This window comes from Papaver somniferum, chromosome 5 (genome assembly GCF_003573695.1).
Source record: "Papaver somniferum cultivar HN1 chromosome 5, ASM357369v1, whole genome shotgun sequence".
Lineage (NCBI taxonomy): Eukaryota > Viridiplantae > Streptophyta > Magnoliopsida > Ranunculales > Papaveraceae > Papaver > Papaver somniferum.
In genome coordinates, this window is record NC_039362.1 from 191,765,144 (window position 1) to 191,782,415 (window position 17,272).

Consider the following 17,272-nt stretch of genomic DNA (forward strand, 5'->3'; position numbering starts at 1 on the left):
AACTGAACAATAAAAGAAGGCCGAGGTTGAACCCACCGTGTAGAATGTATAAACCGAACCCTATGATTCAAATTAAGAATAACGTGAGATTTTTAACCCTATGAGGGAAATAAAAGTACAGATGTCTTCAGGGAATATCTCTATTTGTCTTTTCACTGGTTAAAAGGATTTTTTCCATTACCTGACATGATTTCTGCACCACAGACATTACTACTTGGGCAAGTGTCCAATTAATCGTATTAAATTCATACAGAACTTCACCGCATATATCATATAACAACTGATACTATCTATTTAGTTAGAGTAAAACACATGTATAGGAAACATTGATTTATTGATAAATACGTTATATTGACAGAGGAGATTAGAGTGAACATAAAATGGGTAAAATATTTGTTAATATTTTTTGGAACTGAACCATGTATTAAAAAAAGCTTACACAGTTGCCTACTACCCGTAGCAATTTGCTTAATTAAAAACAGTTACAATTTTATGACCGGCATCAACATCATCTTCATGTCTTCGCATGCGTTAGCTAGAAGTAGTAAAGCTACAACGCCAGCCAACAACTCATGTATTTTCTGTAAGAAGCCCAAAGCTGGTGTGCCGCTTCAGAATGGAAGCTTATCAATTGTTTGGCGCACTCTATAACCTGAAATTCGGAAAAACCTGTATGGTACTTGAGTGTTTCATTCCATAAAGGGGTCATCTTGAGGAAATACTTCGGCGCATAAACAGCAGATACCGCTAACATAGACGGGGAATAGTTTATCATTGCGTATTTCATCAGACTCAATTCCGCCATGAAAAACGCCATGTCCTCCATCTCCTTATCCGCCACAGCGGCCTTGATGAAACGAATAAGGAAGTGGTATGTAGTTGGGACAGCTAAGGTCCATCCAAGCTTGCCCAACATTGCTTTCTCCGTGGCCAATATCTGATCCTTCTTATAAACACCCTCTGCCATAGTAACATATTCTTTTACTTTCGGTGGTGAATCTTCTTCATATTTACCTGCTATGACATAGCACTTATCCCTACCAACAGTAAATCCTTTCTTGGAACTAATCTCGTCGCAAGGTATCGATCAATAATATGCACAGCAAGATATAAAACTTCTGGTGACAGTTTTAATTTTTTATGGAAATTAATTAACCAATTCACAAGAACCATCCTCGTGTGCTCATTAATGTCGTATTGCAAGTCAATGTAATCACCGACTTGACTTGAACTTTCTGCGACTTTGTAAAATTTGTACAAATCTTCAACATATTCAACTACTGCCAAGCTATTATTGACATCTTCTTTCTCGATATCAATTACAGACTCCTTCCGTCTATGCCGCCTTACATGAATAACCTTCCTCACACTCAATGCCTCGGATACAAGTTTTTTAATGTATCGAATGTGTCGTCGTCTCAAATTCTTCTCATCTTTATCAGCTTCCTGCAGAATCATCTTTCCGTTTTAACAGTAAAAACAAGAACGTATACTTGTAAAAACAAGGTCCTCTGATTCAGAGAGACTTTCTGATGAAAGATATCTAGAGAGACATCATGTGAGAATTGGTTTTGTGAAGAATATATAGGCATATAGGAAACTAGATGCATAGGAAACTAGAGTAGAAAGGGATTGTGATTACGAAACTCTACTGGAAACCGGTTTAGTAACAAACTCTTGAGACTCAAGTATCAGGCCCGCATATGCATGACTCAAGGGGTTGAGACCTGACATGAATATGGTATATATCGATGTGGACGGTGCAGCCTGAGACAAAGGGACTGCAATGGCCGCAATAGCAAGGAATCTTCGTGGGGGAATACAGATAACTGGTGTAAGATCCGGATATGGCAATTGGCAAACGGTCCGCGAGTTATAACCCCAAAGGGGTTATAACCCATCACAAAAAATCCATCCAAAAAAAAGTGATACAAAAACCCCAAATATTATAAATTATCTATATTACCCTTCTACTATTTAAATCACCTCAACAAAAACAAAAATCAACCCCACCTTTAAATTTTATTTAATTATCACCACCACCAACAACAAACCACCAGCAACATCGCAACCGCCGACCACCGCCACCGCCAACCACCGCAGCCGACCACTGTCGTTGACCGCCGCCGCCACCGACCTCCGTCACCGCCGTCAACCACCACCTCCGCCACCATCACCACCGCCGACTACCCTCACTGCCAACCGCCGCCGTCACCAACCACCACCACCACGCCACCACCTGCGCCAACTACCATCGCAGCCATCGACCACAACCACAGACAATCATTGACGACGACCACCACCGTCACCGAGCAAACACCATCATTATGACCGACCACCACCAACAACCAGCCGCCACCACCATAAATAATTAATTTGATTGATCAATGTTCAACAAAATGAGAACAAATGATGCAACTAAACTGAAATGAGAAAAAATGATGAAACCAAACTGAAAAAATGATGGAACCAAAATTTCTCGTGCAAACAATTTCTCGTGAAAAATGATGAAACTGAACTGAAAAATATGATGGAACCAAAATTGGTTTCACCAAAAATAGATGAAACCGAAATTGGTTTCATCATTTTTCCACATATTGTCATTTCACCAATAACCACCGAGACCAACACCACCGCCAACCACCGTGACCAACTACCACCACCACCGCGCTGCCACCATCACCACAGTCCGCCGCAATGCGTCATTGCACCACCACTACCAACCACCTCCACCATCCAGCACCACCACAAGCACCAAAACCGTCCACCGCCATCACCAACCACCAGCACCACTGCCGACCAGCACCACCAGCACTGCGCCATTGCACCACCACTACCAGCCACCGCCAACACCTGCTGCACCGCCACCTGCACCATGACCGCCCCCCGCCATCACTAATTACCAGCACCGTTGCCACCTACCACCGCCACCGAACGTCATTCACCCATGTCACCGCTAAAATCTGCCACTGCTGCCACCACTGGCACCAGCACTACAGACCACTTCCATCTTCGACTACCAATGGCACCAGCACCACCACTACCGTCATCTTCATAGCTAAAATATGATGAAACCAGTTTTGGTTTCATCGTAAATAGGATGAAACCAGTTTTGGTTTCATCATAAATAAGATGAAACCATAATTTCTGCTGCAGATTCCCCGGCATTGACAAACAACTTCCCTAGTGAACCTAATATACTTTCTTCTTGACTCTCTTGTTCGTCACCGATTGGGATTAGTGGTGGCCTTATTGACAATTTGGGAGGCTTCTGATATGGACTTGAATTGATGCTCTGCTTCTTAATACAAAAAAATTGTGATGTTGATGATGTTGGCAGTGTGCAAATTAGGTTAGCTATCAGATACGTAATTAAGATGAGTCAAATGTAAAAGCCAAGTGAGAAGGACAAGTGTGTACAGTTGGATAACATTAATATATATTCACTAAATGACTAAATCGTCTATTGGTTAAGGTACATTAAACGATAGATTCATTAGTTAATCAAACTTAAGAAACTTCTGAAACCCGTGCTTGAAAAATATAGACCTACAACTATTTTTCAGTCAGAGAAGAATAAAAAGAGATAAGCAGATACAAGATAACTTTGTTTGTGTTTTAAGGATATGCAAGTAACTGGCTCTATTCTAGAGTATCAACATTCGTAACATACTGCGGGTTCCATTGATGTGCACCTCAGATACTTGAAACCTATGCCAACGTACACTGAGAATGCTAAAACATCTACCATTCATTAACTTGCATGACCTAGACAAAATAAGAATCCTAAAGTTTCCCTATAACTAAGACAATTACGAGATCACCAATTCTATATACTCAAACAGATGGATTAAAATAAAAAAGCAGGTTATATATACCTCAGTTCTTTCGTCACGCATCATATTAATGGCAGCAACCTTAATAATATTTTCTAGCTCAGCTCCTACCATCCCCTCTGCCATACTAGCGACGGCCATATAATCTACATCTTCAGCATTGTCTGTCATCCTCTTCTTATTAGATTTCCACTGCTCCAGTTGAAGTTTATAATGTGCTTGAAGTTTATAATATGCTTGAAGTTTAGATTTCCACTGCTCCAGCTGAACCATGGAAGCAACCACCATTCCCTGTCATCTACAGCTCCACATTCCACCACTGCAACACATAGCTTCTTAACCCATTCACAGCTCCATAACCTCCACCTGCAATCATTTCAGTTCACAAGCCAATGCCATTATCTTCTTTATCCTTCATACCAACCAACACAAGGCTTCAACTGGTTTAAATCCTACCAGCAATCCATGGCTTAACCTGCAATTTCAGTCCTTGCGCTAGAGCTAACACCACCAGACAACTGCACCTACATCTCTGCCATCAGACCACAGTAACAACAGCAGCATCAACATTACATCTTCTTAAACACCAGTTCTCAGCATAACATGCACTTCTTATTCAATTCCTTCTCTTCACTTCCATGACCACCTCACTGAATTGTAGTACCACCAATAAACACTTCCACTGCTTAGTCAAAATCCATCGTCACCTGCAATTTCAATAGCAGCTGAGGCATCAATTCAGTCAACACACAACACCAAAAACTCCATTCATCTTCTTCTCATTCTTTTCTCATCTGAATCTGCCCAGCAACAGCATCTTGCGACTCCAGAACCCATCTCAAATCGAACCGTAGTTTTCCAAGTTCATTAATGCATCATTTCCATCATCTACAGTTCCATTTCGGCTTAACTGATTTCATTATCACCAGCAGCCACAGCAGCTCATCTTCGATTTCTTCTCATCTCTGTTTCATAATTCCACCACCATCGTTCTTCAGATCCATCCTCAACACCAGCGGCCTCATTCTTTTCTCGAATTGACAGAAAATCCCTAATTTTTTCTTCAAGAGCACCAACACAAACCCTCAATTTCTCCAGATCCCCATATTAGTTCATCCAAAACTCCACAACTGACTTCAACAAAAGCTAGCAGAACGCATCTTCACATCTTCTCAATCTAACTCAACTCTGAGTTTCAATTTCTGAATCAACCCCAGACGAGATGCAGATCCAATTTCTTGCAATCTCAGATTCAACCCATCTTGAATCTTACCAAAGTCCATCATCTCTATCTTACCCTTTTCTCATCTCCCAATTCTCGATCAGCAGCAACGATATTTACTCTCAGTTTCAGGAGATAAAACAACGGCAGCTGCTGCTTCTTCTTTTCTCAGTTTTAGGGAAATGAATAAGAGAAAACGTCTCTCGAATTCTTCATCTCTTGAATCAGCGTCGTTCTTCTTGTGCAGTTCCATTGTTGCTGCTGGTGATGATGGTGGTGGGAGAAGGAGACGGAAGAAAGAAGAAATCAGAGAAGAAGAAGAAAAGGTCGAAGGGTATGTTTGGCTTTTTTAAAAGTAACGAAAACTAAATTTACACATTATTATTTGACTTGAGGTTTTTGTCCCAATTTTATTTGAAACGGTTTTTATTTGGTAGAAATAATATGACCGGTTTTTTCTTATCACTAGTTTGTTCACCTAGGGGTTTTGTCACTAGTTCTAAAAAAAAGAAGAAATCAGCTTGACTTTTGGTTAAAAAAAAAAAGTTGACCTAGTCAAAGTCCAAGGTCTTCTTATTTTTTTTATTTTTTTTTGGCGGTGTTGTTCTGGTCTTGTACAAGTTTCATGTTTCCTAGTTCTAATGGATCTCTGTTGATCGAAAGTCCACAGGTTTCTCCTTTATTTCTGATTACCAATTTCAAGTTCTACATGTAGAATTTCAGGCCAGTTCGTGAAATTCTAGCCTAAACTCGATGCACGTTTTATAGTCATAACCAAGGTCCATATACGCAAGCTAGAAAATTAGGCACAACTTTAGAAGCAAACTTCAGCTGAACTGTATGCCAATCCCCATAAATTTAGGCATAAAACTTCAGAAGCCTACTTTATCTGAACTGTTTGTTTGCAACCAAGCGACTATTCAACACAAACCCTTCAAACTTTACAGTGCTTTCCTTCAAATTATTGACTTCTTTTTTACAGAGCTCATTTCCTAGTAAACATATCAATACAGAGATAAACTCATCTAATTGAAATAGTGGAAGAAGCTATGCTACATATATACCATTTCTATCACTACCATTCTCAAGGAGACTTTCTGTCTCGTAAGCACTCCCCCAAGCTCTTACTTTCCAGAGCCTCTCTACCTGCTCAAAGCTTAAACCTTTTGTTTCCGGTACAAAAGCGAGCACAAAAAAGATGGCGATGACAGCCACCCCAGCAAGAATCAAAAATGTGGAAGCAGTGCCCACAGCAGCAGCAATTGAGAGGAAAGATTGTGCTACAATAAGATTTGAAATCCAATTTACTGTAGCAGACATCCCACCGCAAACTCCGCGGTACTTCCCTGGATATATCTCAGAGTTTACCGCCCATGGTACAGGACCCATGCCGGGGGAGAAGAAGGCTATGTAAAGTACTAATCCTGCAATAGCGAACCAAGCAGAACTGCTTTTGCAGCTTCCGTTGAGGATGTAAGCCTCACAGATTTCTGAAAAAGATTGCGATGACTGTAAGAAGAATGCTCCAGAAAGAACTATTAGAGATAACACCACACCAAACAAACTGGTAAGGGCTAGTCGGCGTCTTCCAAAGCGATCTATTAGGATGATTCCCAACACTGTTCCAATAGCGTTCATGCCAGCCACAATAAGGGAGAGGAGTAATGCCAACTTGTTTGAAGTAAATCCAGCCATCTGTACGATTGTGGGACTGTAATACATTACTGTGTTGATTCCAGTGAATTGCTGAAACGCCTGATAAAACATTCCAACACAAAAAGTAAACATATAAACTCAATGCATGAAGAATGAAGATGATATATGTCATCAGCCGAAAGCAAATCTGAGTACGTACGCCTTGAGGTCTAACATGCGGTGCAGTATAAGTTTGTTCTTTTCGCCACAGATGAATAGTAATTCTAACAGTACAGTACAGTAAAGCGCCTATGAGGAAACCACTACCAAAGTACTGCCGCTTTTAAAATCTTAGCCATATTTTTCGAGTACCAAAAAAACCAAGGGGATATAAGTTCAACAACTTATACCTGCAGACCAGCTCCAGCAAGAAATGCGAGCCTGATTTCCTTAGATTTAAATACATCGGTGTACTTCACTGAATTTTTAGATAGAGTTTCTTCCTCTAAAGCAGCAGATAGCAGGTCTACTTCCACTTCCAACCGATCGGGATCATAGATTTTAGAAAGCACAGCAATAGCCTCAGATTTCTCATTCTGCAGATGAAGAATGTTTAGGTTTAGCAACAATAAAAGGGAGACTTCAATATGTACAAGGATAACCATAATATATGCACCTTCATGTAGAGCCAGCGAGGAGATTCAGGTAAGAAAAGCATCAGAATGAACTGAACAACAGCTGGTACACCAGAAACTCCAAGCATCCAACGCCATGTCCCGGGAACCTGATTCACCAGAAATCAAACACTGAAGAACATGAGAACTGCTGAGTTTTGATATTTTCCAAGGAAAAATGCATACAGAACGAATATGACATGAAACACAGCTAAACTACTCAAAGAAAGTCTTTACCAAATATTATTAATGAAACTGCATGGAGTCAAATCCCCGCCTAAACTATTATTGAGTAGTAAACACCTATTTAAATATGTAAAACAACTTCAATTACAGAAGAAGGAAAAAGTAAGGGGTGAGGGTATGTTTCAAGAGTTTGGGACCGACATAGGTGCATCACTTTACATACACAGCAAGACAATTTTCATCCTGACACTAGTAGCCCATAATAAGAAAAGGAACAAGACCAATTAAATGTTAAAACCAACTTTGTCATGTTTTATGATCCCCTATCCATAGTGAAACAGGGTAAATGCATTTCAAACTTTTAACCCTAATGGTGGCTATGCTTCGGGATCCTCTAATTCCTTGTGTCAAGCACCGTGTCATACACTAAAACAGGCCTACATCACTTTCTAACATAAAAGGCCGCTAATTACACAAGTATATACTCTACTGGGGATACCAGTGATACTGGATCCACAAATATACATAGTTCTTTGCGGACCTAGAAATCTAAAGTCAACAAATACACCACCGAAAGTCAACACCATATTCAGCTGGAAAAGGCGAAGAAAGAATAACAAGAAAGAAAAGGAGAGAATCCCCCTTCTGTAGTGCTGCTCAATCTCCAAATCATATATGTCCCCACAAAATTTATCCTGATGGTGCCTGTTGGAACTGCAAAGCAGATAACCTTATGCTCTAGAGTATGTATAATGAGCACAGAAAGCAAAACAAGATTCTTTTCCAATAATAAAGGCACTCTATTCGAATATGATTAACAGCAAATTCATCTCCAAACATTATGATGTGGTATTTTAATAAGAACTATCCAGGTTCAGACTACTCTTTTTTTCCTGATGAAAATTATCAGTGATTCAAGCATACCCTTTAATTTTAAACAATCCGAGTTTTGAAATAGCTCAATGCTTGGATGAACAAAACTTTTTAATACAAAAATCTTCTACTTATAAGACAAACTTAAACCAGTTCATGCACATAATCACTTCATTTCTAGGGATGTTCCCGGAAAATTAAACATACTGAAGATTGTCAATCAAATCCAGATACTGAAAGTTATCACTTTAATGCTTGGTCCTTTTCAAACTTCGTAAGTAGCCTAATAATCGGTAGAGTGAAAAATTCTATGTAGCTTTGTGAGTTAGAGTCTAGGAGATATTTGTAATTCTTAAGCTTATAAGTGCTGTATTATAGCTTCTCGTATTCTTCCTGCACTGACAATTATTAACAACTTGCAAGTTCCGTATATTATAGCATCCCCCACTGAAGCAAACTAAACCCTAGAATTAGAGTTGACGATGGATGAAACAACAGAAATACAAGTAATAAAGTCTGACCTCAGTGAAAGCTAGGTTAACAAGATACGAAAGAAACTGGCCACCAGTAATCATCAGGACATTTGTGCTCACTAGTCCTCCCCTTATTTCAGATGGAGATGCTTCTGCAATGTAGACAGGAGCTGTAACAGATGCAGCACCAATGCCCAAGCCAACCAAGAGTCGGCCAAAGATAAGAACGTACGGATCTGGTGCAGCAGCCATGACAACTGAACCAACTGCAAAGATTACATCAGCAATAAGAGTAGCTTTTTTACGTCCATGTGCATCATTCAACCACCCACCAACTGCGGCTCCAATAATTGCTCCAAAGATTGCCATGCTAACAATTGTCTCCTGCAATTTATGATTCATCATTAGCCTCAAACGAAAACTCACTCGCAAGTGGTTGTCTATGAAGAAAAAGAATTTTCCTGAAATTACCAAGGGTGCTGTTGAGCTCATACCTGTAAGAAGTTGTTATTATTAACCACCGGGAAATCATCTTTAATGTACAGAAGGGCCCCAGATATAACACCTGCCATCAACAATTGCTCGCGGCATAAATCACTAGACTATAGTATTTCTTTATTTTGTTTTCTTAATCAAGTAAAAGTATATATACAGCTGAGTCCTATAAACATGCTTAGAGTGGAACCATAACCGTAAAAAACAAGCAAAACTCCACAAAAAACGAGTACGAGGATCTGAAAAAGAAACTAAAGCCTTAACTAAGATTTATAAAACAAAAGAAGCACTTACAAGCAGTGGTACCACAGATATGGTAATAAAAAACGACAAAACAATTCCTAGTTCTAGCAATGTGCATATTACTTCAAATACGGTAAACCTCTGAATAACTAAAACTACGACATATTTATTGTCACAACTTTCATAATTACTTTCTATAGTGCACTTAGATTTACTTGGAGATAGCATCTAAGTTGTTTGAACGACTCTTTCACAGATTTCAAGCAAACAGACATTAGAGTCTTACTGGAATAGCATCTAGGTGGTTAACCACAACACAAATAACACAGAAGCACAAATGTAAGTACATGATCTGATCAAAAAAAAAAGTTCATGATGATTTGATCTCTGATTCCTTTCATCATTCATAAAGAACAGGTTCCACTCTAATCCCCCAAAATAAACAAGCTTTAATCCAATAACCAAGCACAGTTGAACTGACCCCATTTGTTCCATAAGCTCTAACAAGATTTCTAAAAACCCGAATTCATCACTTTTTCACTTCCAATTCAAAATTCACCTAAATAAGTTCATATTAATCCCTAATTTAACATTTCAATAAAAAAAATAGAGAAATTAAAAAAGGATAAATAGTTACCTGTATCATATCCAAAGAGCAATCCACCAATACCAGCAGTAAGAGTTAACCCTAGTACATAACGGTTACTGAAATATGTAACTTTTTTCCCAGTAATTTCTGTTGGATTCAAATACCCTGAGCTACCAGGTAATGAAATTATCGTCATCCTAAATTAAATTAAACTACTCTAATTCTGATCCAATTGCACTGAAGAAAAAAACCATCCAATAAAAGGAATTTTGAATTGAAGAAAAAATCTGAAACAAAAAATTCAGATACCTTTCTCTGGATTATTAGTAATTAAGAATGAAAAAATACAAAGAAATTGAGGAGATGAAGATGATCGAGAATTCTAGTAAACAATAAGAAGATGAGATGAAAATTTTCCTTCTTCTGAATTTTCAGAGTAATAACAAGAAAGAAGGTGGGGGAGAAACGGACCAAACGGTAGTGGTGGTGGTTGGCGGTGGTGGTGGTGGCGGAAAGAGGAGGAGAGGAGAAATTTTCAGACTGAGAAATGATGAAGACTACTGCAGAAGAACTTACATCCTGCCTGGATGTCTGAAAATTGAATGATTCAGTGTATTACAAAGTTAATTAATTACTACTATAATCCAAGATCTGTCTGTGTGAAACGTGGTATAGATACTGGGACCTTGTGATATTCTGAGTGTTGAACGGTTGTTATGGGTGTTTTGAATGGAGATGTATGAAGGTATAATAGGTGCTGTTGTATTGAAGATTTTCTTTCCATGAATTTATAGACCAGCTTTCCATTTTGGATAAACTTTGTGTCCTTTGTTAGGTAGATTTTGTTTGTATCCAATACAGCGCACGACATCTTTATCTATTGTCGTGAGTTTAGGAAATTTTCAAGTGGGTTGGTGCCTTATCAAATTAGAGCAAGTCTACATGTGGAATTCAAAATATTTGGAGCTTGGAAAAAGTGTGGAGTATTAGTACCTTGATTTCGAAGTTGAGGTTATTATCCCTATTTATTCAAAGGCATGTTTTAAGATTCATGGGAACCAGTTTGGAATTCGAATTAAATATTTAGTCTAAATGCGTTGAACGTCATTTCAAATTGTGTTTAATTTTGCGGTTGGTTGTATTTATAAATATGATTGTCACTTTCTGATCATTGATTGTGTGAATCAAAATTGAACATAGTTCGAAATTGAGTTACACGCAAATTCAAATGGGCATCTTAGAACTCATTTTGCCTTCCACCAATAAACTTGAATTTATATAGATTATTCAAAGTGGTGAGGTATAGTGGAATTTGGATTCTTCCATCATAAGACTTTCTTTAATGATAAGTCACAAAAACAATTATTATTCCCTCCAACCAATTTTATATCAGTACTTGGGATATGAGACATACAATTTGTTTGTGGCTTTGATCTTTAGACAACTAGGTAACATTGTATGTTAATAGGCAGATTCCAACTCTCTATACATAATTTAAGTTTCCTTCTTTTTAAGATTTGATATTATGCTATCATTATATTCATCGTTTTGAATTTATTTTACCGTAATAATCTTTCTTTTGGTTTTGAATTCTCGTTTTAGTTATGAATGATCCTTCGATAAAGATATACATCATTTTAAATTAACAAACGTGCTAAGTTGTTCTTACAAAATGTGGTGGTTCAACCGGTAAATAATATGAAGCTTGTGCAATTTTGAAAATGAACATGTAAAACCTAACTTACCAGAATCAGCAACAGAAGGATGATTAAAAACATGATTTAAGTGCATCTTAGAGAATGGTGGATGATGAGAAGAAACAAGATTTCTTCAATTTGTGGAACCAAATTGGTCTCCAAAACCGAATCAGTTGGTAAACGTCTTAACATGTCTAATACAATTTCTGAGGGAAGATTCTCAAAATAATCCAATAAATGACCAGATAATTTTCTTAATTAAGGTTTTTGTTTGAATGAAAAATTGGGGGTTTTGTTTTTGGTTGTGGTGGAAAATGAGAAAAGAGGAGAGCTTTGGTGGAGTGGGGTGGAGATATAAAAGATGGATAGGGATATAAAAAGAGGTGGATAATGCGAAACGTCTGGTTGGTTTAGTAATATGGGGAGATGCGAGTTATATTCACGTATGTTTTATATAATAGTATATACTTTGAAAATTTTATTGTGCAGCATGTTGTAGTTCTAATGTCTCGTTTTTTTGGGTCTGAATCGACATCTGAATTTGCCCAAATCAGATGTCGGGTGGTTTGTTTTTTATTTTTCTAGAGTTTAAATCGAGGTCTGACTCGGCTCATACATCTGACTCGGGATATTTGAGTTAGATATCATTTTGTACCCAACTCATTAGGCACATCAATGACTGGATTCAGAAGGTCCTCAATAACTCTAATAATTGTTATGTCAAACTTAGTGAGCATATTTTGATATTGAGACCAGACGAATGAGGTAAGTCAGGAAAGAAAAACAAGCAACTTGTGGGATGTTAGAGCGAGAAACTTCTTATAACATTGAAATTTATGGAAATTACCTTATTGAAGTTTGTAATCTGCTAGCAAAAAAGATCATAACTTTGATAGATCATTATTAACAAAATCTAAAATGTCCAATACTCTTGATCCCAATGACGCTGCAATTACTATTTCTATCCACAAAACCTAGTCCAGTAATTCTTGGATAACCATTAGATGCTCGCAACACCACAAGATCTCATAAAGTTCAGGTGGTTTCTAACTGCACTCAATTGTTATGACTAATTTCACTCTTTTGTGAGAAACTTTCAAAATATTATTAAATAATTAATTGCGAGTATTCTGACCTTATCATTGCCATATTATATTGAAAAATAATATATTCTGGAAGTTAAATATGTAGGATGTGCCGTGATGCAATACACGATATCGACATAGAAACATTAATGTTTTCATCTCTCATACCGCATGGGCATTTAGACTAGCATTACTAAATGGAAATACAATATTACTAAAGAGCATATAATCTAAATAATTCAACTGACAACTACTACTACCACTGGAAACTATTCACTTGCTCTGGCAAATGCGAAAATCATCCCCAGAAATAGATATAAGGGGAGGTTTTCTTCTTATATCTATTTTAGTGCAAGTTTATCTTGTAACCAAACATGATTAATCACTTGCTCTGAGAAACAACTATTCACCTTCTATGACAAATGTCGTCTTCTAACCAAGCAGGATTTACAGTTCGGGGGAGAAGGAAAAAAAATGCATATATCTCTATTTTAAACAAACCAAAAAACTAGTTAGTATTAACGAATAGAAATACTAAAACACATAAGTAGATATCAATGTTTTATATTAAATATTAATTATAAGTGATAGTAAATCGACATTTTATAAAAGTCTGTAATCATTATAAGGGACCTATTGAACCATGCACCCACAAGCAAACTCTAAACTTAACTACCAACGAAGGCATCTCAAACACAAGTATCTTCATATCTCATCAGAGCATTCCCCAATTATATTCTAATATTCATCCTTAGGATGTCTGATATTGGCTGGACCAAACCTATACATGTGTCTAACAAAACTCATAGTAATGGACACAATAGTAAAGTTGGTCGTTCCAATAAAATTGCAAATTTGACCCAGGTGTTAAACTACACAAGAAATCCGGTAAAAAGTTCGCTTCCGTTGTAACATGACCTAACTTGTAATAGTAAGGAAAAGTTACAGCCTGTATGTATGTATGTATGTAAATATACAATTATTACAAAATCTTAAAAAATTATAACATATAGTAAGAAAGATACCATTATCAACTTAATGTATTATTATGTTCATTAATATTATCTTAATCGTGAAAATGTATCTAATATGTTAAAACACATGTAATTATAAAATACGAAAAACTCCTTCGAGCGCAAGCAACCGTGAATCTCTCGCAGATTAGTATCTTCTCGCCCACTTTTTCAATATTGGGATGCTGGTCTATAGGATTTATATTTTATACTATTTATCATCATCAATATCTTTATGTTTTAATGTGGATTCTTCTTTTTCCGTATCAGTCCTTCCATTTCCCTTATCTTTCTTTGAAACAGTTCTTCTATGTTTCCTTATCAGATTTTGTTCTCATTTTTCTCATCTCGTTTAACAATATTATCCTTTTTTTTTCTTATATGTGGTTATAATGTTTTATCATATACTCATTTTCTTATGACTTTTGTAGACCTTAAATTTGAGGTTTCAATTGTAATGCACATTTTTTAACCTCTTACTTGAAAGTTGGATATGTTGGTTATGTGGATATTAAGAATCAAGACATTTCAAAATCATGGGTTTTAAGGAAGTTAAGGTACAGATATAACTGAGTTATATAAGGATCAAGATCCCCCCCCCCCCCTAATGACAACAACACCAAATTGAGATTGTTACACAATTTGAAAACACAGAAGAAACTTGAACCGTTAGATCTGCTAACTATAAAATTTAGCAGTTGGATCTTAGGAATTTCCTTTCCGTCTGAATTATTGATCGCACCCATCGGATCATCTGACTTTCAACGTTTTGATGTGATTAAGAACGTTGAGATGATAAGAAATTCGGTGTAATATGTTACCTATTATGGGGGTTTTATTTCATATAAATAGAGTTTTGAAGGACTTATATAAAACCAAACTTAAACCAGAAACATAATTTCCTTTGCTCTTTTTTTTCCGTCGACTTAGGCTCTGAGCTGAGAAACGGATACAATGAACGATGATCATATGTTATCCAAAATAAATTAGGGTTTCAATCAAATTAGACCCCAGTCTTCAATCGAAATTTCCTCCCCCCACTTCAATTCGATCTATGTTCACTAAAGTTACTCAATTGAAATTAGGGTTTTAATTGCCTAACTTTAACTAACAAAGATTGAGATGATAACAAACATTTGAATGTCGATTTCTCCAAAAGAAAGTTAACGCTAGTGATGAAGATGGTGGTTCAGAGTTAATTGAATTGATGATAAATTAGTTGGATTTTCATCCTCTTCGATTAGGTATGTGATTCTGAAATCCTAATTATTGATTGTTACTTCAGTTATTCTGAATAGGGAAAAAAAGTAGAGTTTTTTCTGATAAATTATTTGTCTATATAGGTTTTGAATTTGTTTCCTCTTAAGGAATTTGGGCGATTTTGTAATGGATTACTGAATCTAGAGTTGTTCTTCTGAACATCTATAAACCGAAGATTAGCAAATGCAATTACTGTGTTAAATTCATGAAAAATAACTTAAGAAAACAAGGAGAGAATCAGTGAAGTAGTAGCTCAAGAAACTAACACTTAAAAAGTACTCAGTAAACATGAAGTGTGTCTAAATTATAAACCAAACAAGTTGGAGAACCGCTTTTAAAGAAACTTAAAGACAAAGCAGTATAATAAAGAATTTTTGGTGGGTATGGATTAATATTATGTTCCTTTTCATTTGTATATCAATGATTTTAGTTCTTAGGCTTACGTAAAGTTTCTATTTGTATTTTGTAAGTTTTTATTGTTAATTGTTGTTTTTTTTTCAAATTGGATGCAGGGTGTGGGATTAACGGTCAATGAGAGTCATTCAGTTAGTATTTGAAGACAAATAGAGATTTCATTAATCATATCCTTGCATTAGTCATTGCAGCAGGTTTTCTTGAAGCTACCCTTTTGAATAAGTTATGTCACATTTCATGTTCTCGCAATACAATATGGAATTGATATATTTGGCAAACTATACATGTGAGTTATCAATGTTCATGCTTTTGTAAATGATTTTTTCCCTTTGATCCTTGCCATGACAAAAGAATTTCTCAACACCAATCCACTTATGCAGATACCAGTTATTATTCTTGGTCTGTAATGGGCTATCTTAAATAGTTCATATCCAATCATCATTAGGAATTAAGTTCCTTTCAAGCTTTAGTACAGGTTTTATACAAAATGGTATATGTATACTTATCCCATCTACAGTTCTTTAAGTATCTAAGAAGAAACAATCTTTATCAATAAGCAAGCCTCTGCATGTTTGAGGAAACAAATTTGTCGCAATGTATTCAAGTAAAAAATACACAAGTAGGGTTCCAATATCTTTATGTGTGCTTCATTATTGGTGATGGTACAACATCTCTTTTGATTTGCTTCATACCTAGCTCTTTTCAATTTGCGTCATGCCATGAAGACATTAGCTTCCTTGACTAATAGAATTTTGGAAATTTTTGGAATTGCTCAAATTTTGGCATGAAAAGTTAATTAATGTTCCCACTAAGTTTGAGCAATATGAATTGAGAACAATTATTGTGAGATTTTTTCCATTACATATATTAGTTTGCTTTAGAGTAGTATTGCAAGAAGTATCGATGAAATATTTGTTCATGTCTAATACCCAGCTCGACATGCAAGATACACAGCGGATTTTTTGTCTAACTTTCTATAGATGCAGGTACCACTCGACACGCAAGAACCGTACGTATAGTGTTCACCGACGTGCAACGCACCTGCTCCCTACTTGTGAGAGTTGGTGCACATTGTTGCTCCAAATAGGCGTAGTTTTATATTTAATAGCAATTATATTTTTTTAATGGAATTGCAATTGGACAGAAACTTCAGTAAATAATGGTTTCAACTCGCCAAGTAACAATTGATCATGTAAGGCTCGACTTTTGTTGATATATTTTAACTTTTTTCCTCGATTCAGACTTATTGTTTGCAGCAGATGTCGAACAATATAATGCAACCAAGTTAAGGTCAGCTTTGTTTGATATCATTTACAATCATGGACTTAATTATGGTGTTGAATTATCAATTCATAAAATAAATGGTAGTAGCTATCATTTGAATGCATAAATTTGGGTATTGTAATTTGAGATTCTTATAATTCTAAATTTCGATCGAGATGACTCGGCCATCTATAAATCTCACACCTACGTACCTGTCAAAATTGCCGTATGATAATTACTTGAACTAACATTATAAAATGATGGTTTTCCATATTTTTATACCATTTTAAATAAAAAAGGTTTCAACAAATTTA

General features: G+C 36.4%; 1 protein-coding gene and 1 pseudogene across 1 annotated transcript; both read right to left on the reverse strand.

The window, feature by feature from the left end:
- Positions 1-550: 550 nt before the first annotated feature.
- LOC113280415 lies at positions 551-2,877 on the reverse strand (annotated as a pseudogene).
- Positions 2,878-5,871: 2,994 nt separating this feature from the next.
- LOC113284099 (inositol transporter 1-like) lies at positions 5,872-10,980 on the reverse strand. The gene is made up of 6 exons (XM_026533504.1): positions 10,275-10,980; positions 9,394-9,464; positions 8,948-9,283; positions 7,370-7,477; positions 7,104-7,289; positions 5,872-6,813 (listed from the first exon to the last, which is right to left on the reverse strand). Exons 1-6 carry the CDS (start codon positions 10,420-10,422, stop codon positions 6,106-6,108), a joined length of 1,557 nt encoding a protein of 518 aa, XP_026389289.1. The 5' UTR covers positions 10,423-10,980; the 3' UTR covers positions 5,872-6,105.
- Positions 10,981-17,272: the final 6,292 nt, after the last annotated feature.